Source organism: Chlamydotis macqueenii, chromosome 20, assembly GCF_036417535.1.
Source record: "Chlamydotis macqueenii isolate bChlMac1 chromosome 20, bChlMac1.mat, whole genome shotgun sequence".
Lineage (NCBI taxonomy): Eukaryota > Metazoa > Chordata > Aves > Otidiformes > Otididae > Chlamydotis > Chlamydotis macqueenii.
Window position 1 is genome coordinate 6,889,774 of NC_141575.1, and position 20,644 is coordinate 6,910,417.

The 20,644-nt window shown below is 45.8% G+C and overlaps 1 protein-coding gene across 15 annotated transcripts; it reads right to left on the reverse strand.

Annotated features, from left to right (window-relative positions):
- Window positions 1-21: 21 nt before the first annotated feature.
- On the reverse strand, window positions 22-20,636 carry GOLGA2 (golgin A2). Of its 15 annotated transcripts, none has more exons than XM_086764100.1 (28): window positions 20,520-20,636; window positions 18,518-18,640; window positions 18,051-18,131; window positions 14,486-14,620; window positions 13,816-13,859; window positions 13,604-13,667; window positions 13,066-13,125; window positions 12,543-12,623; window positions 10,674-10,712; window positions 10,096-10,158; window positions 9,763-9,856; window positions 8,992-9,098; window positions 8,374-8,432; window positions 7,976-8,117; window positions 6,854-6,943; window positions 6,608-6,715; window positions 6,422-6,509; window positions 5,599-5,942; window positions 4,667-4,780; window positions 4,162-4,386; window positions 3,783-3,882; window positions 3,607-3,695; window positions 2,820-2,973; window positions 2,620-2,687; window positions 1,911-2,013; window positions 1,532-1,638; window positions 1,158-1,326; window positions 22-1,050 (listed from the first exon to the last, which is right to left on the reverse strand). In XM_086764100.1, the coding sequence occupies exons 1-28, from the start codon at window positions 20,634-20,636 to the stop codon at window positions 800-802; spliced, it is 3,219 nt and encodes a 1,072-aa protein (XP_086620226.1). In that variant the 3' UTR covers window positions 22-799. The 15 variants fall into 15 exon arrangements, with proteins under 15 accessions (XP_086620226.1, XP_086620225.1, XP_086620228.1 ...); XM_086764099.1 differs by having other exon boundaries at window positions 5,599-5,945; XM_086764102.1 differs by having other exon boundaries at window positions 5,599-5,906; window positions 8,992-9,128.
- Between the last annotated feature and the right edge of the window lie 8 nt (window positions 20,637-20,644).

A 20,644-nucleotide genomic window follows, 5' to 3' on the forward strand; every position in this document is an offset into this window, starting at 1 on the left:
TGTCCCAGGAACTTCAGAAACTCAAAACAAAGCATGTTTATTAAGTGGTTTCCTTTTACTTATTTCTCCCATTTTTTTAAATAAATAAAACCTTCAGACACATACAAGTGAAACACATCCTTCAAAGTGCAGTTACATTTCCACCCCACTCCCAAGAATCACATAAAGCTTTATCAAGTAACCAAAAAGACTCCCAAGGCACCCCTCAGTCCCTTCCCCTAGCAATGAGAATAAATGGGTCCGTAGTGCTGTCCAGCTGACGACGAGCCTGCATCTTTTGGCTGTTCAAGGCTGAAAAGGCTGGTTTCAGATAGAGTTGCAAGAGGCAGGGTACAGAAGAAAGTGGGAAGTTTAAGATACATTATATGAAACAGAAACAACCCGCTCAGAGTCCAAAGAGTTTGTTACCAGAATAAATTAGTTGCTTTGGGAGCCCTGGAAGGAACGAGGTGGATTACAGTCACGAGTATGAAGCTGGTTGCTGGCAGCAGAGTCTGGGACAAGGGATGAAGTCATTCTGGCAGAAGTCATGGAATCCCCTGCACCTGGCCCAGGTGAATGCCAGCACCAGCTGCCTCCCACCATTAGTTCAAGTCTGCCTGTACTCCAAGCACACCAAGTTACAGAAGAAAGAGAAGATGAGGTCTGATGCTCCATTTCCATCTGTGTAAGCCTTCTTTCCTGATGTCTTTAAAAAACTGTTCTGACCAAGGGCACTGAGAAGAGGTATGGGCACGTACAAGTCAGTTAAGTCCTTTCAGGCTCATAAAAAATGGCTGTAAGTAAGATTTAGCATCACTTAAACTACCATGATTTTGACCTCATCATTCTCATCAGCACGATAGAAGAAGGGAATGCAGGGGTTTTCCAGCGGGGAGCCCAGCCTCTCCTGAGGGTTCTGGATTTCTCTGAGCAGCTGCATTATTTGCTTTGCTGTGAGGTCCTCTTGGCTTGGCTGAGCAGCTTTACTGTCAATAGGGGAGAAACCAGACTGACGAAGAACAGCAGCCTCTTGTTCTGCTTCATCTGATAAATTCACTTCTCGTAAGCCTGTAGGGAACACAGACAAGGCAGGCAGGTAACTCTTCCTCATCCACGCACAACACCGAGACATTGGGTTATTCCAGTTTACAGAACTTGTCCTGACTGCAGCTTACCTTCTCCGTCAGTAGCGTTCAGTTCAATGCGCCTCTCTGCTGGAAGTAGGCTTTCATTCTGGCTTGCTAACAGCTCTGGGTTTTGAGCAGCTGCTACATACTTGCTGTACCATTCATTTCTTTCCCTGACCAGACGCATCACTAAATCCTGCAGTTCCAGTAGTTTCATCTGCACCAAAGTAAAGGAAAGCCTATGAAACATACACATCCCTGTGGCCGCAAACACTGCACTACAGTTTGCAGTCCTGCCTCTGTCACAACGTTAGCAACTTCAAGGTTAAAGCTAGCTGAAGAACAACATGTGAAGGTTTGGACTGTGCAAGCGCTCCCCAGGCCTGCCCTGCTGGAGTAGTAACACAGAAAAGATGCCTTGCCTTCATCTCTTCCTTATCCTGAGCCAATCTGCTGATGTACTCGTCTTTCTCCTGGTGTCGCTGTTTGAGGATAGCCCTTTGACTCTGGTACAATGCGATATACTCCCCTGGAACACAAGAGAAGGGTAAGGAGCATTAGCAAGACCGGGTACAAGCCTTACGGTGAGCACAGAAAATCCAGCCCTGGACTAGAGATCCAGCCTTGTTAGGCAGCGGTAGGAGATCTGAAAGGGTAGTTCAGGTAGCCGGTGGGCTTCAGCTCCAAAAGCTATTAGAGACCTTCTGTTCCTCAAATAAATAATGCATTGAGCAACCAGCTCAATAAATAAATATTGCAATAAATAATGGACCAGCTTGTGCTGGTGTTGCCTAAACATACCAATGGTGTCTGTTTCCCCAGACAGCTGTATGCAGCGATGTTCTAACTCTTCCAGCCGTTCCTTCAGATCAGCTTTCTCGCGCATCAGGTCTGTGAAACGGGACTGAACACAGATATTGGTATTGATCATCTGAACTGTTCACGTACAGAGAATTCTGTGTTAAAGACATTCCATTCACATTGGTCTGAGCCTAGGGAATAAATCACGCTGCCATTGCAATTTGTCTCCAATTTGATGCTAAAAAAGAACAGTGAGGAGACAGCAAGCTAGAGAAGGTGTAAAAAAGTATCTCTACATTTTGGGAAGCAGAAAGGCTGATGAAACAAAGTGCCTTTTAACCTTCTCACTGATGGGACAGCACAACTCTGTCCGTACTTGGCTCCAAGACAGCAGACCATCTGCTTCATCCCAGTAAGGTGAAGATACTCAGTCTGTTTTTCAGCTATTTCTTTAGAAAAAGACCAGAGAGGAGTGTTAGGCCCTTATACTCACAGTTTTTGGGGGAGTGGGAGGAGAGTTACTGCTGCAAGCTTTCCTGTGCTCAGACAAGCAGTGATAAGCTTTTTAGGAATTAGCTTCTTATTATGGAACACCTGCTACTTATTTGCCTACAGTTTGTCTGTGTGTGCTGTAAGGGAGTCTGACACTGGGTTGGAGTCTAGCTGAGCAGCACAGCGGGGCTGAAAGACCATGAGAGCCTTTGCTTACCTGTAGTTTCTCCATGGCAGTTTTCAAAGCCTCGTGAACCTCCACTGGAACAGTATCCATAGCAGAACCTGGAAGGGACATGTGTAATTTACGGTTCCCCCTTGGACGTGATGCACTCACAACACCTGCAGATCTGTTTCACAGGGGTCAGTGCAGCTGGCTGAGGCATGCTTCCAAATTCACACTGTCCCCATTTTTACCTCCACCCAGCGTGATGTTATGTTGCTGCTCCTGCCTAAGAGCTGCTATTTGCTGCAGGAGGCTTCTGCACTGCTGTTTCTGAGCAGCCAGCTGCTGCCTCATGTCTTCTCGCTCCTTCTCCACCTGGGACATGGCAGACGTCAAGAAAACAACCTAAGAGGAATTCCAGAATATGCACATTAGTGCTTCTCCTGTGTGAAGCATGATCAATGGTGCATCTCAAGACAAAGCGAATAACAGTTTACCCCGTTTTATTTATAGGTATGAAACCGAAGTACTAAGTGACTGCCCTGGAACTAAACCAGGCAGCAACAACTGCATCTTTTCTTATTCCCAAGTAGTATAAATATGCAGGTTAAATACTAGCTCTCATTTTATCTGTTTGATCGCAGTAATTTCCAGTTATGACTACTTAAAGAAAAATCTAGTAGATACTCGACACCATTTCCAAATTGCCTTCCAAACTAAAGAGAATATTATCATCATCATCATTAGAGAGCTACTCTACCAGCTGAGTTGTCTTCATAGTTAAAGTGGCTTCATAAAACCACTGCCAGACTTCCAGCCTATCTTGCAAGGATGCTGCAGAAGTCTTGAGTTTTTTGCTGCTGTGCACAAGGAGCTGTTACACTTCCCTCATCGCTGTGCGTCAGCTGGTTGGGATCATAGCTGATAAACAGCCTATTCCATGCACCCAGTGGAATCTCTCTGCAATTGAACCTGCCTCCTTTTCTAGCTGTTTGTTTAGAATTAAAAACAAAGGCTTTTCTACTCATTAAGACTCACCATTTCTTCATGGCTTTCAAACTTCTCTGGGATCACAAATGAAGATGCTTGGATTTCTTCGGTCATTGCTTCACTTTCAACTCCATCTCCTGTAAGAGGAGGAAGGTGAACAAAGTGGTAGGACCCCAGAGAGCCCAGCTCTGTCTCCACCCTGGAGACCAGCTGCAGCTACTCACCATCTAGTCGGTGCAAAATCCGGTCATCCAGGTCTGCTGCTAACTGACTGATCTGGGCCTGCAGCTCTTTGTTTTCCTTAGCTACAGCTTCCAGATTTTCCTGCAAGAGAGAAGCAGAAAATCACGGAAACCTGTAGAAGCCAGACTGCAGTCACTACATCTTCAGGCAGCAGCAACACAGACAGACAAAAAAAAAGAAAGCGGTGTTTCTGCTCCTGATAAATATCATTGACCTGTACTGCACGGGATGTAATCGTAGAACAGCCCAGGTCAGAAGGGACTGTGAAAGATCATCTGGTCCAACCTTTTGCTTAATTAATACTTAATGTAGGTAAACACTTTTCCTCCCATCTTTCTAGTTGCCTCTTTGTACTGTTACCTTGGTCTGCTGCAGCTCTTTCAGGTGCATTTCCACTGTCACCTTCCCCTGAACCTCCTCGTGCTGTAGCCGATCCATGAGCTGTGTCTGAAGCAAGTACTGTTTGTGCAGTTCCTCCTTCTCCGCACACAGCTGCTGGTACGCCACGGCATACTGCTGTAAGTGGCTGTAGTACTGGTCCCGCTGCTCCTGCAGACCCCGAGCCTCCTGTGTTTTCAGTTCCAGCTAACATAACAAGATGGAACCGTCACATCAAAGCATTTCTGCCAGAAGAGCTGATCGCTGTGACACGATTCAAGCTGTCAACATTGCCCCAACTGGGCAGGCAGCCACCATCTGCCCCCACATGCTGGTCCCCCACATCAGGCAGCAGATGATGGGGAAAGGCTCCCAGCTTGATCATTACAATACCAATCTCCATCCTTCCATCAAAGTTTGGGAAGTTGCCAGCAGTTTGCATAAACCGCTGCGTACCTGCCCTGCCATCCCACTGGCTGTTGCTTACCGCCTCTTTGAGCTCCCCTAGGTTCTCCTGCACCTGCCCAAGCTTCTTGGCCAGCTCCTTCTTTACATGTTGCTCTGACTGCAGGGCACTTGTAATCTCCATGTTTTCGTTCGTCTGCAAGACAAATACCACTGTATAAGGAATTTGCCCCAACCAACGTAAACATAAACCCTCAATAAACCATGTTCATTCCTGGTACAACAGGGTGCCATCCTTTGTGTTACTCTGGGGTGTAACTAAGGGCCATAAATTGACTGTTCAGGGCAGTAAATAACTTACAGAAAGGCTCAGAAGATGGGAGAGAGCAAGGAAAGAACCAGGGGAATCAGTGCTGGGACAGTGCCAAGAAGAGGCCTGGCACATCACAGAGCCTGTCAGCTCCAAAGCAGATGGGTGGTATGAATATCCCAAACAGAGCCACAGACATTCAAAACCAAGGAATTCAGAAAGGACTAAAGAAAAGAGTGGCTGGACCATGTGTCATTTTGCCAGGGCCTCAAAGGGGAAGCTGTTCCATTGAAAGAAGCAAGCAAAAATAAGGAATCAGCTCCATGACAGGTAAGAATGACAGCAGCAGGAGAGAAGACTGCTGAGAACTTCTTCCTCATGGGCAAATACAGGGAACAGAAAACTGGTACCTGCAAGGGTAAAAGAGCAGGAGGAATGCTCAGGGAAAGAAACAGCCTGACTGCCAGATGAGTGGGAAAAGGAAACTGCTCTGGACAAAGACAGTGGTTAATCTGCCACAGCACGTGAGAGAGTAAGGAATTAACGGAACCTCCTGGCATGGCAGTATGTACAGTAGAAGACAGAGCATCCATAGCCTCAGAGAACGAGACGGGTAATGCTTCTGCCAGTTTTTTACATCTGTGCTACAAAAGGACTGCACCAGTGAGGGAAGCAGTGAGAAAAGACGTACGAAAAAGACATACCAGTTTGACAAACCCATTCTGCAGCTCGGCTAGCTGCTCCTTCAGCTCGCGATTTTGTCTCAGTGCCCTACTGATGGTGGCCTTGTCACTCTGCATGTCCTCCAGGATCTGCTGTCTGTCCACAGACTCCTCGTTGTAGCGCTGCACAGCCTTCTCGAGCTCCAGCAGCCGCTCCTCCTGCTCCCGGTTGAGGTGGCTCAGCTGCTCATTGTCTCGGACCTGGGCCTGGTACTGCCCATGGAGTTCTTCCTTCTCTTGCTGCAGCTGCTGGATCTCTTCCTGCAGACTCAGCTCAGCTGCTGTGGGCCCTGCTGGTGAGGAAGGTTCAATATCCATGGGCTTAACTGCTGAGGAAATGGAATCAAAAGCAGCTCAGTCAAAGGGCTAAATTGCTGTGTAATGCTTTGTGTATGCAATAGTGATGTGTATATCCCAACCTATAGGGCTCTGTTAACCAGAAGGTATCACCAGCAGCAGTATCCAGTCTCTCACTGAGAGGAACAAAAGAGCAAAACAACCCCAAAACTAAGCACGGCGTCCTGCTGTGTGCTGGTAACTCCCTCACAGCCCTAGCAAGAGCATCCTGCCTTCCCAGACTCCTGGGCCAGAGAGGATGACAGTACAGTCAGGAGGATACTAAAGACCTAAACTGTCTGCTTGTCAATTAGTTGAAGTAGTTTGCTCGCTGTTTGCTGGGATGAGAGGTTTCCTAGGTCACCAGGCTTCCAGCTGCCTTCACAGCTTCAGCACATCAGACCTACAGCATCTCATGCACAGCAGGGACAGAGTTAACCAGCTGGCACTCTGCAAGGTGAAGCCCTACCTGATTTGCTCAACAACTCTGTAATGTTGGCTTCCAGCTCCCGAATTCGGGCCATATGCTTCTCCTTCTCCTCTGCCATTGTGTGGACCTGTAAGGCCACACAAGTGATAGTTAAAACAATGTTCATGGTGCATTTACTGCTGCCTGTGTTTGTCAAAAGCAGCTGTGATACTGCCTCGATGTTACCTGCTCAGAGAGCTGCTGTACGTGCTGCTGCCAAATGCTCTGCTCCTCCTTCAGCTTTTCCACATACTGATCTCTTTCTGCCTGGAGCTGGTGAAGTGACTCTGAGAGCTGTTCAAAATAAACACAAAGAAATTCATATTGGCTAAATAAATTTGGCAGTGACTGCTTAAGGGATAAAGCTTCTTCTGCCCCACAAGTTTCTTTACAGAAGTCAAGATTTGAATCATATTTCATACAACCTCTTACCTGAGCAACTTGGGTTTCCAGGCTCGCCTTCTCCTCCAGTGCCATCTGCAACTGCTGGTTCGCATCCAGACTCCCTCCCTGATTTGAGAACTGCCAACAAAAATCAAAAAGTTATAGCAAAATGTTAATGTTCAATTTCTCCGTAGCCTTTCCCTTGATAGTAACCTGCCACACGATCCACGTTGTAACCTTCTCTTCTTTAAAGTGCTCCAACTCACAGTGAAGTTCAATTTAAAAAAAAAGGGATTAAAATCAAAAACCTTAGACTGAAAAACAGGCTGAACTGGGCAGCACCTCCCTACCAATTTTATATTTGCTTTTTTTTTTTAATTAAAAAAATATGCTTTAATCAAACCGTATGCTTCAGAAACTGCATTTCCAGAGTCTGTATTCTACAGCCAGATCAGATGGTACAAAGGCTTGTGACCTTAAAAGTTGTCAAACATGTCAGGAATTTAAAGCCAGTGTCCGGAACATGTCAGTGGACTAAGTAGCAGGGCTAGTTCAGTTGAGACACAGTACTTTTCCCAGAAGAGTAGCACTTGGCTTTGTTTCAAGGGTAACTCAAGCCACTGTCTGGGGCTTAAAAAAAAGAGCAGTTTCTTCTCTCACAGACTCACCTTAACACCAAGCTTGCTCTCTGAACTGCTAACAGCAGGCTTCGTGCATTCTCTTTCTAACTGGCTGCTTCTCTTAACTTTCGGCAGCTGACCCATAAGTTGCCATTGTCCAATTCCCTACCTTCTGCTAGGGTGGGTACAAACACCACCGCTACTCGACCGGTTTCTCATTGAGACTGCACAGCAACTGAGTAACCAAAATGCTGCGCAGACACAAGCAGAAAAAGCCACCATATGTTCACACCTGGTATGTTTAGTTACCCTCTCATACTGTGTAACACTCCTTTAGCAGACCACAATGTCTTTCATCTACTGCTCCAACTCCTTAGAATAGACTTTCTGTTCCACAGAGGCCTCACCGAAAGCCTTTTACTCCGAGGACTTCTCAATGGGATTTTGTGCCTTTGTTTAAAAACAAGAATTAAGTCTCCCCACTGTCAGAAGCCAAGTCTGACAATGATCAGTGTGATCCACCCTCACATCCCAGAAGTACTACGGTTACCTGTTGAATCATCAGTTCAGCCATTTCCAGTTTCTTATGCAAATCCTCCATATCCAACTTCATAGCCGAGTTCTTGGAAACCAGGGAGTGGACTTTCTCTGATAGCTCCGAATTCTGCTGCTTTATTTCCTCACTACTTTTGCTGAAACAAACGAACAAAAAATTAAAGTAGCATCACTATATGTACTGTGGGTTTGCTCATGTCCAGGTCATAAATTTACAATCCAGTTCTTCAGAGCAGCTAGAATCACAGAAACATCACATCTATTAATTTTTTTTTTTTAATTTAAATATCCAACCTCCCAAGTCACCACCTGTGGTCTGTGCCCCTTGTTATGTTTTGTGGTTCTGCTAAGAAGAGTAGCGTTGCTCTGCGGTAGCAAGCAGAATGGACTTACCTTTGTTTGTACAGTTCCAGTTTCAGGTTGTCTCGCTCCTTCACTAACTCTTTATTATGCTGGAAATAAAGGAAATTATTGGTTCATCTACAGACTTCAGCCAAACAAATATGATGTTCAAAAAAATACTTCACTTCACCTTTAGCAGATCAGCTAAAGTAGAAAAGGCAAAATCCTCAGCACAGGTTTCCTCAGAACCTCCTGAATTTGCCAGGAATATGTCTGCTCATTCTTTTCAAATGTGGTGCTACTAACTGAACATAAGGTGATTTCTGCAAACGTCTGGATTACTATCAATACTGAAGTGTCTGTTTGATGGAGATCCTCCTGGAACATGGTCTCAGTGAGGCTTCTGTCATGTAGAGCTGGCAAGACTAATGAAGTAGGGTGCCAGATCTGAAGACAGCAAGTGGACCATATGATTAGTGGTCACAGAAACCTGAATAAAGTTTGCTTTGATCATGGAGAACACGGGGCTTTACAACATGAATTAACAATTAACAAGGTTAATTTCTGCCTCTTCTCTAAGGAGGGACTACATACTTTGCAGTAGTGTAGTAACAAGCAAATAGCCAAAGGCAGAGCTGCTGGTTAAGCATAAACAGAGGTGATTCTTACCTTCTCTGACTGTTTTTGCTGCGTAGAGATGGAGGACAAAGTACGTTCCAGCTCTGCTACCCTCTGGCGAGATGAGTGTAAACGAACAGCCAGGCTTTCAGCTTCTCCTGAACAAGTCGGAGCAAAGTCAGTTGAGGCTAGACCACAAAGAGCTTTTTGGAACTGGCTGAACAGCACTTTCTACTTTGTCAACAAGCTCTTAAGACAGCACACAGCTTTGTAAAATCAGTAGACCTGGTTCCAGTCCTGGCTCTACAGGTGAATCACTAGCAACTCTGGGCAGTAAAGCTCTCTGTAACTACCTTCCTCACTTTTAGAGGGAGATGATGAAACTTCCTTTGCAGAACAATAGGCAATACGTTGTTTGGGTTGTTTTTTTTTTTCCTAATAGAATAAATTGGCTCAAATTTAGTTCAGAATTAAAGGCTCAGGTAAAATCAAGATTAATATGACAGCTGTGTGGGAGGGAGGGCAGAGAAAAGGGAACAAAGTTTTAAAAGAATCAGAAGGTCAGAAAGGAACAGTCTGGGGTAGTCACCAGGCCAAAACAGGGCTGACAAGGCTTTGGTGATGCACAAAAGAACCTCTGGGAACTGCCATGGGATCGACATGCTCCAGTCTGGGGGCAGCTGTGACAGCAGCAGTGATGGTGCCAAGTACTGCTCATTAGGGAGTCAGCGAGTGTTGTGAGTTGGCTGCCAGCAGCTATCATGCCTGTGACTTGAAATCCACAGTTTAACCAGTTGAACTGGAGTGCTCACAGTCAATTACCTGATTTCTGCCGTGCAGCTTGCTGAGTATGTCCAAGGACTGTCTGCAACTCAGACTTCTCAGAAACTAGAATTCCAATAGTCTGGATATGAACCTTTGGGAAAGGAAAATGAGCTCAGTGCAAAACTTCTTTGCTTGTAACTGCACATCACTGTTGCCACAAAAAGATAATTCAGTAAAGAGCTCCTGCAGTTAAGTACAGTCTGTCTGACCGACTCCCAGTTTTCCTGAAGGAATGGAATCGTGGCTTCCAGGATAAAGATTACGAGTGGTCAGCAATCCAGAAAACAGCAGAAGCCAGGTGATACTACTGTGATGGAGGCTCTGCCTTACCTGTAGTTGTTCCCTCAGTGCTGCTTGCTCTTTAGAAAATTTCATTTCAAACTCCTTCTTTTCCTGTGTAAGAAATGATGCCTAGTCAGCACCAACCTGTAAATAGTCAACACTTGTTGTTTTATGTCAAACTAAAAAAGCAGTGATTCACTGGTAGTACTTCCAGCATCTAAATGATACCAGTATTTTTAAAGACATACTTTAGTCTTCCATGATTTGAATTACTTCATTATTTATCCATCCTAGAATGGCAATGACAGCATAGTGCGATCACTGCTAGCATAAACGTGACAACGTTTGGAATGCAAGCTACTGGCAAGGACTTCAGCTGTAATCTCCTATCTCCACTGCACTCCTCCAATACTTGAGCATTTAAATATTAGCTTTTGTCAAAATAAGAATGCTACCTGCCAGGCTTAACTCATGAAGTCAAAATATTCAACCTTATGCTACAAAGGAAACTGAATCTAGCATGAGACAAGATCACATATGCCTATGCCACAGTCCACTATGCTTCCTAGTGTTCAGAGAAACAGATACCTATTTCTGTATCTATCCAAAAACAGGACACGCTTTACCTTCTCCAGCTGATTCACTGCTTCTTGGTTCTGCTGTTTCTATGGAAGAAAATTGATGCACCAGTATTAAGAGAAAATATTATCATACTGCAGAAAGATATTTTCGCTTTAATGAAGTAGGACACGTGCCCAATTAATGAGAACAGAATTTCCATAACGCTTTCTGTAGCAGACTAGGAAGTTCATCTTCGTTATTAAAAATAATAGATTTGGGGCTCCCTTCACTAATTTACTTTATATGCCAGATACGTTTTAAATTGCTCAGTTACCACCGTTATTCTCCACTACCACTCCTGAAACCGCTGTATGTTTGTATCGGAGCATCCACCAACCTCAGTTAAACTCGCATCCCACATCTATGAGATCACAGTCATCCTGGTGTATTAGGATAATAACCAAAAATGCCTAAAACCAAACCAAACCCCATAGTCTTTTCCTTTAACTGAGACCTTAGACTTTTATCCCACTTAACAAGTGGCCTTTAGGTCACGCAGGGCTGCGCTTCTGCTAGCAGGCTTCTGCAAAAGGTGGTATGAGAGCGCTGAACCGAAGAGAAGGGATAATTGTGTCCTAGCCAATTTCAATCTTACAGGTGAAGTACTTGGAGATGTGTTGACTGTACCTAGAGCATCTTTAGATATGGGGGGAAGGAGACAAAAGTGGCAGCTGTCTACCCAGGCTGCCACACAAACTGTGCTCATGCATTTGCCATTTGCTGTTGCTGTCCCTCAGCAGTTTTCTCACACATGTCTCACAAGTAACTACAAAATTTGTACTTTTCCCCCTTCCCAAAGAATGAACATTGGCCAAGCTGTTTCTTTACTCCTACTACTACTTCAATGCATTTTGGAACATGACTACAGCTGGAAGGTGATGAGTTAGAGGTTTTGATTCTAGCAATGCCAGTGCACAACATAACCAGGAAAAGCAAAGGCAAGACCACAAATGCAGCAAAGGCCCTACGTGGTTGCAGGCAAACAAGGAGAATCCTGTGTGGGCAGTGCACTATACCAGGTACCTCTGCAAGTCAGCTAAAAAACTGAAAGAAACACAATGAAACAAAAATAACCCAAAACAAAATGTAAAACAAGAGGGGCCATGGGGTGCACTGCGGAATGGTGAACTTCGGGAAAAGCGTAGTTTGAGAGAGGAACAAAATGGGGAAAAGTATTTCACAGAAGAAAGGCTCTTTTCAGACTGAAACAAGTCCACTTAGCTGCATTTCTTGCAGTGTTAAAGCTGAAGGCTGAAAAGCAGCAGCGGGAATCCATGCAGACCACAGGACAAAGCAGTTGATTCATTGTGCCAAGAGAAGCTGAGGATACGATCAGAAACCAGCCCCACGCTCTCTCTTAGACCTATTGCTCCCACTCTGCTGATATCTTTAGAACAGCATCACCACCTGCAGAAACAGGTTTTCACACTGCTGCCAGCACCAGAATTATTCTGTATTTCAGGGTTTCAGACCAGGACCAGAAATAGCTGTTTTACCAGGATGCTTATCGTAGAATCACAGAATCGCAGAATGGTTTGGGGTGGAAGGGACCTTCAAAGCCCATCCAGTCCAACCCCCCTGCAAGGAGCAGGGACATCTTCGACTAGATCAGGTTGCTCAGAGCCTCATCCAACTTAAATGGAAACACAAAACTCTGTTTCTTGTTCCTCAGATGAGCCAATACATTCACAAGTGGCCTTAGACTTTGATCCTCTTAACAAGTTTTCCATATAACCCATTTTGTTCCTCACAAAGTGCTGTGTAAGCAGCCTTTCTTGTGGCACTATGAGAGAACCCATAACCTTGCAGACACCCAGAGAGCATGGAGGAGCAGCAAAGACAACGTCAAACTGGTTGGTCAGATTGTTTCTTACCAATTCCTCTATCTTTGTAACGAGCTGTTTGTTAGTTAGATTGCTGGAATCCAGGGCTACTGCCAGCTCCTGGTAACGTGTCTGATGGGCACATGCAGACAGGAGAAAAAGGAAGGAGCAAAAGAGGAGGAGGGGAGGAAAAAAGCAATAATTAAAAAGGACAGAAAAATAAATCAACAAAATCTACTGTTTCAACAAAAACAGCTGGGACATCAACATATTTTATCCATTTCTGCTGAGGCTTCATTTTGGCATTAAAATGAATCAGAAATAAGAACTGGAGTTCCATGGAAGCCAAATTATCCCCAGTCCCCAAACTGGAAATACCTCTGATACCTGCCTCCTGCTGTTGACCACAACTACCCACTTACAGCACAAGGCGACACTGAACAGCGATGTATGTGAACTGTGCATTCAGGTAGGTCTCATGAACACTGCTGTACGCACAGAGTCCCAATAAGTGATCAACAGTAGCAAATAAGGAAGAAGGAAAAAAAAAAAAGAGAGATCGAGAAAAACTTACTTCCATTTCCTTAATATTTGCAGAAGAAACAGCACTTTCCCCATTCACATACGACGTAGACTAGAAGTAAGCCAGTCAAGTAAGTCAGTTTTATTCCAGATTTTAAGGCAACAAATCACTATTAAGAAAGAACCGAATAGCATAATAATAACTTATTTTAGCACCTTTCACTTCAAAGTACCGCAGGCAGGCACTGAAAACATCCTTTTCTGGCTAAGGATAGCTGCAGACTCTCCCTGTGACAAGCTGATGTGAATTATGCAGACTGACTTCAGATTCTTTTCCATTAATTCAAGAATACATCTTTCCATGAATACATGCTGTTCATTCATCCCACTCTGCCTTTTCTTCATACTGCTGATGTTTTACATTCCTAAACCAGGAGTTTTTGCTTCTCAATGCTTAAATATCTTATTGTTTAGTAGGATGTCTGCAGGCACCTCTGAGATTGAAGAGTGTTTTCCTGAGCTGACTGCTCAAATCTCGACATCAAACATCAAGAAAATTAATAGGACAAATGGATCAAAATGAGCTGTACCTGAGAAACCAGGCCGTTAAGTTGTTCGGACAACTGGCGGAGACCTTCTGTTGACGAGAAAGACCTGAGAACAAAGATAAACCTTGCGATGAAAATTTCTCCCAGAGAACTGCCCAAACTGAACAGCACTGGGCAGGATAAAACCTTAGTTTGTTGAACATTTTGGGATCATGTTGCAAAGCTGTTTGATAAAAAAAAAAACAGACACTCACCTATTCTCATTCAAAGCATCTTTATGATCCTCAGCTTCATGAACCTGTGGATTGAAACACAAAAATTTATAAGCCTGTAAAAGAAGATGGGAGTCACATTTGTGACCATGTCACTAAGACTTGATTACACCTGGGCTCAGGTTCCACAGTACCTATAATTACTGCTTCCCAAAGAAAGATGAACTTAAAACCACCAACTCAGTCCTGGCTTACACATTATTTCTGAGTGGTGTGAGCCTGGATTTCCTGGCATGGAGAAAGTTAAGTGTTACAAGCTTTACGTTTGCTATTACTATTTATCAGCATAATTAACACTTTGCATTGCTTTGCTGGGAAAACCTTCAACTGAATCTTTAAGTAGTGAAAGGAAATGCTGACTGATCTGACTGGAGATCTCCTGTCTTATTAAGGACACTTTCTGCTAATGAAATAGGAGAGAAGGGGAAGGAAAACAGCAGGTCTGGGAAATGCAGGGGCATGTGCACACTAGTACTCTCTGCTCTCACAGACAAATGATGACAAGATGGAGAGCGGAGCATGTGGTATTTTTAACAGGAGAAAATCTGAACTAGTCATGCTGTATTTATGAAGATCATCTTTCTCAGAAAAATGTGGTATCCCTAACGAATGCTCAATGGTTCAATGGCAATATTCAGGATGATTCACAAACCTGTGTCAGCTGCATGCCCCCAGAAGCAGGCAGAACAGAACCACAACTAGGCAGGCTGTTGCTGTTAGATAGCACAGGGACATCGGTAGCAACCTGTTCAGCATTACGAGTGGCAACATCACTGTCAAAGTATGCCTGTCACAAAACACATCACAGGAATTACAGCCTTCATGCAAAAATGAATGCAAACACACGTGAACACATCACCTTGTGATCTGCCTGTGAAAACCAGACAGATGTGAACAATCAATCATTTAGAAACACGTGGAAGGGAATCTGTGTTCTCCCCAGAGCCGACAGGTGACTGCATCAACCCGCAAACACTGTCCCAGACCTGTGCCCTCTCATAGCCGGCCTAAGAACTGGTACCCCATAATCAAACTTGCTCCTCTAACGTGGGGCAATAATGTCACCCAGCTCAACGTTCACTCACTAGATTTACTGCAAAGGAGTCACCAAAATGCAAGCGAGGGCAAAGCCCCATGGTAGTCACTCTGCTTTGAAAAGCACTATCATCAGGATCGGTCTGGGGAAAACACGGATCACTGTATGCAAATTAAGATGGAAAAGAAGAGGTTAGTGACTGCTTGAGAGCTGGGTTAGTCAAACTCAAATGCTCCATCTACAACTTGGTGAAATTTGTGGCACGCCTTGAACCACAAGTTTAGAAACAGGACATTTATGAACAGGCCAAACTCAGCGTGGCTGGGAGCAGGTGCCTGTGGCCCTGCTGGAGCTATGAATCCCATGACTAGAAGAATCTAAATAGAAAAGAGAAGGGCCAAAAAACTATTTCTGGATAGCAATGCAAGTTCTCATCCAGCCTTTGTGGGAGGACGAATAGCATCTGATGACACCTCTACCACGCCACAGTGAACTAGACAATTTCATCTATCTTGTATAGAATCAGAGAGCCATAAAGCCCCAGAGCAGCATTCTGGTGTTTTATGGCAATTTATTTCATCATCCAGCTCTGGTAAGTCATCGTTTAACAACACTACAAAGCAAATGAGATCATCTGTCAACATTCCACCCCACCAATAACTGCACCTCTCTGCTGTTCCATCTGAAAGAGCTCCCTCTTACTTCGGTCACTTCTTTCTTGGCACTTCACAAGAAACAAGAAATCTCTCTCTTGGCATTCCCTGTCCACCTGCTCAGCAATTCAGCCATGAACCCAGCAGCAGGAATACAGTAACAGTGAAAACAGATTTAATGAAAGCAATAAGCTGGAAGACTGCAGAGGGAAACAAAGAGAATTTTCTCAATTTCTTTTGAGCAGGACAGGTACTTGTGCTCTCAAGGAGCAATATATGTTACGTGCTTTACAGGAAGCGTATATAATAGGACGGCCAGGAATTCCCTTACTCCAGCTACATGTTACTTCACCTTTACTGGTTCAGACACTCATCAATATAGAGCATCGGATGGGCAGGAGGAATATCTCTCCAGTACCTCTCAAAAATGCTTCCTTTTTTTTTTTCTGATCAGGACATTCTTTTGCATAATGCTTCAAAGTGCAAAAACCAGTAACGTGCCTTAGCCAGATGAACTCCGTCCTTCTTCCTCACTATGAGCAGTTTTGAAGAAATTAAAAAAAAAAAAAACAACCCAAACTATTTGAACGGCAGAATTTGTTGGAAATATAAAGAGTTAGGAGGAGAGCACTTATATAGAAATTATGCATTGTGAGGTTCCAATAATGCAGAATAAAAAGTTAGTAATTCTGCTCAGCTTAGCATATAGTAGGATCCATTTGCTTTCACACAAAGGCTCCTGTTTTGTTGGATTTTCTGTGTTTCAGAGCCAAGAAAGCTGAACAGGGTGAGGTGGGAGGGCTCTGCCTCACATTAAGACACCAATGGCAGCAGCAGCTCAGACGCTAACAATCAGCTTTTCTGCCCTATTAGCGTCAAGTGAGTTTCTGAACAGCGTTTTCCTGACTCAGGATTTTTACAGGATGGCAACTGGAAAGAGAAATCTTTCTTTCATTATACGTTGCAATTAAAGATTAGTTTTAAAATTGTTCCTAAAACCCCAGACACAATAATCCATAAATTCCCTAACAGCCAATCAGATCAAAATGCATCTCTCCGTGCTAAGGAAACAGAAGCAGAAAAAAAGGGAAAACAAGAATGAACAGAAGTAATAAATTCTCCATTTTCAGGCCAGGACTAACACTGTAGACACAGGCAGGCCTTCACTGCAAGACCAAATGCCATCTCAGCAACCATCTTCATCTTACCCTCCAATGTGAAACAAGTCTCTTTCTCTGAGATCTAACTTACACTGAGCTTACGAGTATTGACTGAAAATAATCCCCATGGCAAGAGTGAACCTTCAATCAAAATACGTGCTTTCTGACGCTAGACAGGCCCACCCAGCACCCTCAAGGCTGGCAGTATGTCCTCGCATCACTCAAGTTCTACCGATACGCAACCTACACATACAAGGTCCAGTTGGAGGAACCTTCTGCTGCTCACTCTGCATGTTGGACAAAACAGCTGCCGTATTATCACATAAAAAAAAAGAAGGAGAAAAGGGATACAAAGGCAATTCAGAGTGAACGCCATTCCATCCTGCAGGTTTCACTGCATATCTCTGGTACCCCTGGTGAATACTATAGTTACATTTATTGCTGGAGACACGTGGATATGCAGTAAATATAAAAATGAGTTACTTTACGACAACTAAACTGAAACAATGGTAGGAAATATGCTACCAAAATGATGCAAGTGAAAACGAAAAGCAGAGCTTTGGTACAACAAAATTTAAACAAAATTCTGGGCTACAAAATTTGACCTCCCTGAGTTTCTATCACAATTTGAGCCTTATTTAAATAAACTGACTGTCTGAAAATATTTTTTTTAAAAAAGACTGTTTATATTTGCTCCTGAACACATTTCTATTCCTTATTGGTGTACTTCCTGCCCTTCCCTCTTCAGAAGCTTGGGAACGTGGAGACGCTAAAGCCTGTGAATGCTTGAGGTATCTGACTTCCTGCCTCAACATATTTAAGCCCATGGTGCTTGCCAGACTGTACATCACCTGCGCAAGTTTCATTGCCTGTCATGAAGTGGGTGGGCTGGAATAACTAAACAGTATACTCTGGGCAGCTGCTTGCCTGGAGATGAGCAGAAACATGCCCTTCAGAAAGGAGGCTCTAGGAAACAAAGTGATGACACGCGGAACAGGAGAAATACAGCCTAAGAAAACACCACCTCTTCCGAGTGCAGTTTCCTCAGCAGGCTGGCTAGTTTACTGCCTTCCCCCAAATTCCTGGTTTTCCTCAAAGCTCAGCTATCTCAAGTAAGAGTTTTTGACAAGGTTCACTTTTTCACATGGAACATTTGACACAAACCAGAAGGAAACAAGCACTTACAAGCACTGGGAATACACGGTAACAAACAGCTCCATGTTAATAAAAACAGCGACAAAACTCAAGCAACTGACAGTGGATATGTCAGGCAAGGCTCCACCCAAAAAATCGAGGTCAGTGTAAACAGAACCCGAAGCATGCAGCGGGGAGAGCGAGTCACTGCGAGGGACGCGAGCACTGCCTCACCTTCCTCTTGTCCAATGAGGGTATGGCTACCCCATTGGAGCGGTTAAGGTCTGACACCAGCACCTTCAGAATGTTCTGAATCTAAAGGAGGCGAAAGAAAAGGGGAAAGAGAAATGGCTCAGAAAAGGACAGAGAGAAAACGTCGATCAAAGGCAGCCAAGGAAACTGGCATCCTCCAGCTCATTAGGAGCATGCACCTCAAAAGAGCAGCTCTGGACACACCCAGGGTTGCAGGACAGCGTTGTGCGATCAGACACCGCTTCGGCACATCCCCTGACTCTGGCATGCACCTTCCAGTAGAGGCAGTTGCTAACTATTGCAGCGCACTTCATACTCTGGCAATACAGGCACCTACGGCATGCACGTAGCACACCAGCATAACCCTTTCCCGGTTCTACTCATTTTGTTCGGGAAATCAAAGAGCAAGGAGGTGGCAAATGATGTGGGAGAAAGAATGAGACACTCACGTTCTCTGGAGGCTGCTGGTCATCATCAATGGAAGTCTCAGATCTACCATCTTCTTTAGTTTTTCGTTTTTTCTTGGTTCCTGGAGTTGCTCCAGGGCTATTCTTCTGCTGATATTCCTTCAGCTGTGAAAAAAAGAAAAATAATCTGAAGTCCAAAGAGAATACGCCTTCTATGAGTATAATGTCAAAAAACTCCCCAACAAACTCAACTGGGTAAAAAGACAGATCGAGTGTAAGGACAAGAGAAACGCCCTTCAAAGAGTTTGTCCTTCTGGGGGGAAAAAAAAAAATCAAAACAAGGCCAGAGAAGCCAGAAGTGAGAACTAGCGTGATGGGTTCACGACAAGAGGCTCAGAGTTATAAATTTTCAACTTCTGTATACAGCTAATGATGTTCTTGGGAAACAATCTGATTCTCCATACTAAAATAAATATTTTGATGTGTTTTTAGGGTTATAACTAAGAGTAATAAGGAAAAATTAATAAAGGGCAATTAATCGTGAATGCAAAGTGAAAAAGCAGTGCCTGATAATAAGATTTTCCACTCTGAAAGATTTTAAGAAGGAAAATGACAATCCTCACCAATAACACATTAATACAGATACTGTAATGACCTAAGGGGAGAAGCAATCTGAAACTTCTTTTTAAATCATATCCATTTTGCCCAGGAAAAGGTAATCGGATAAGCTCTAACTTGAATCCTGCCAGGTCCTCCAGCATTTTTGTGTCTGTTATCGAACACCCAAGCTCCAAACCCAGGCAGTTATGTAAATACCCGCTCCCACCAGCCCCCCCTCGCCATCTCAGAGACGACACCCCCGTCCCCCCGCCGCCCCAGGCACCAGGCGGGCAGGGCAAGGCTGCTTCGGAGTCAAGGTGGGGAAAAAAAAAAAAATTGAAGAAGAAGAAGGATCCCATTATGGGGAGGATTTCAAAATGGAAGCCTGAACTGCTCCAGGACACTTTCCCATTCGAATGACTTTGACACAGAGGTGCATCCCGCCGGGACGGACGGGGCCGAGCCGCCCCCGGGGAAAAAAAAAAAAAAAAAAGGACAAAGAAAAAGCGGGGGAGGAGGGAAAACAACGCACCCAAACCAGGCAGCCCGCACAGCACCGCGGCAGCCCAGGGCTGGCCGCTCCCCCGGGCCGAGGGCGGCCGCCAGCCGGGAAGGCCCGGCCGCAGCGCCGGACACCGGGGGGCTCTCGGCGGCCCCCAGCGCAGCCCGGCCCGGAGCCAGGGAGGCGGCGGCGCGGCGGCCTGGCCCGCGCCCCCCGGGAGCGGCCCGGCTGGGCCCAGCTCGGCCCCGCGGCTCCGATCCGCGCGGGGCCCGTGGAACCCGGCCGCCGCCCGCCCGGCCCGGCCCGGCCCAGCCCAGCCCTGCCCAGCCCGGTCCGTCCCGTCCCCCGCCGGTCCTTCACCTTCTTCCTGGCCGCCGCCAGCCTGCTCTGCCTGCTGCCGTCCGCCATGTCCGCCCCGCGCCCGGGCCACGTCAGCCGCGGCGGGGAGCGGGGGAGGCGGCGGCGACCAGGCTCCGCCCCGGCCCGGCCCGGCCCCGCTTCGTTTGCGTCCCTGCGGCTGGCCCCGGCCCGTGCCTCCTTCCTAACACCCTGCGCTGTCCCTCGCGTGGGACACCCAGCGCTGGCCCCCGCCTCCTTCGTGACACCCTGCGCTGCTCCGCGCTCCTGTATTGACTCAATTGTCCAGAGTTAAACGCAGGCTAGAAACCAGCCTGGGGAGCTGGGCAGGCTTCCCTCGTCCTCTGCAGGGCACGGCCTACAAACCCGCGCAGCTTTCTATTTTATGTGCGTCGCTTTGATGTCTGAGCTCGGCCTTTGAAGGCACGGGCCGTGCAGGCGGTCGGGTGTTGCCGGTCTGTGATCCCGTTCCCAAGCCCTTTGACCTTACGAGCCTGGCCGCAGCGGAGCTTGGCTCGTGTGGGCAGCCCAGGCAATCGGATACGGCTGCTGCCAGCGCCCAGCCCCGCACGGGGACACGTTTACCTTCACCAGCCAGGCCAGGAGAGCTGTGGGAAGGAGGTTCCTTCCTCGCCGGTCCCGGGAGCTGCACCGGGTTTGGGTGGCGAGGTTTCGGCGGCCCTTCGGAAGGTATGGCCGCATACCCAGGA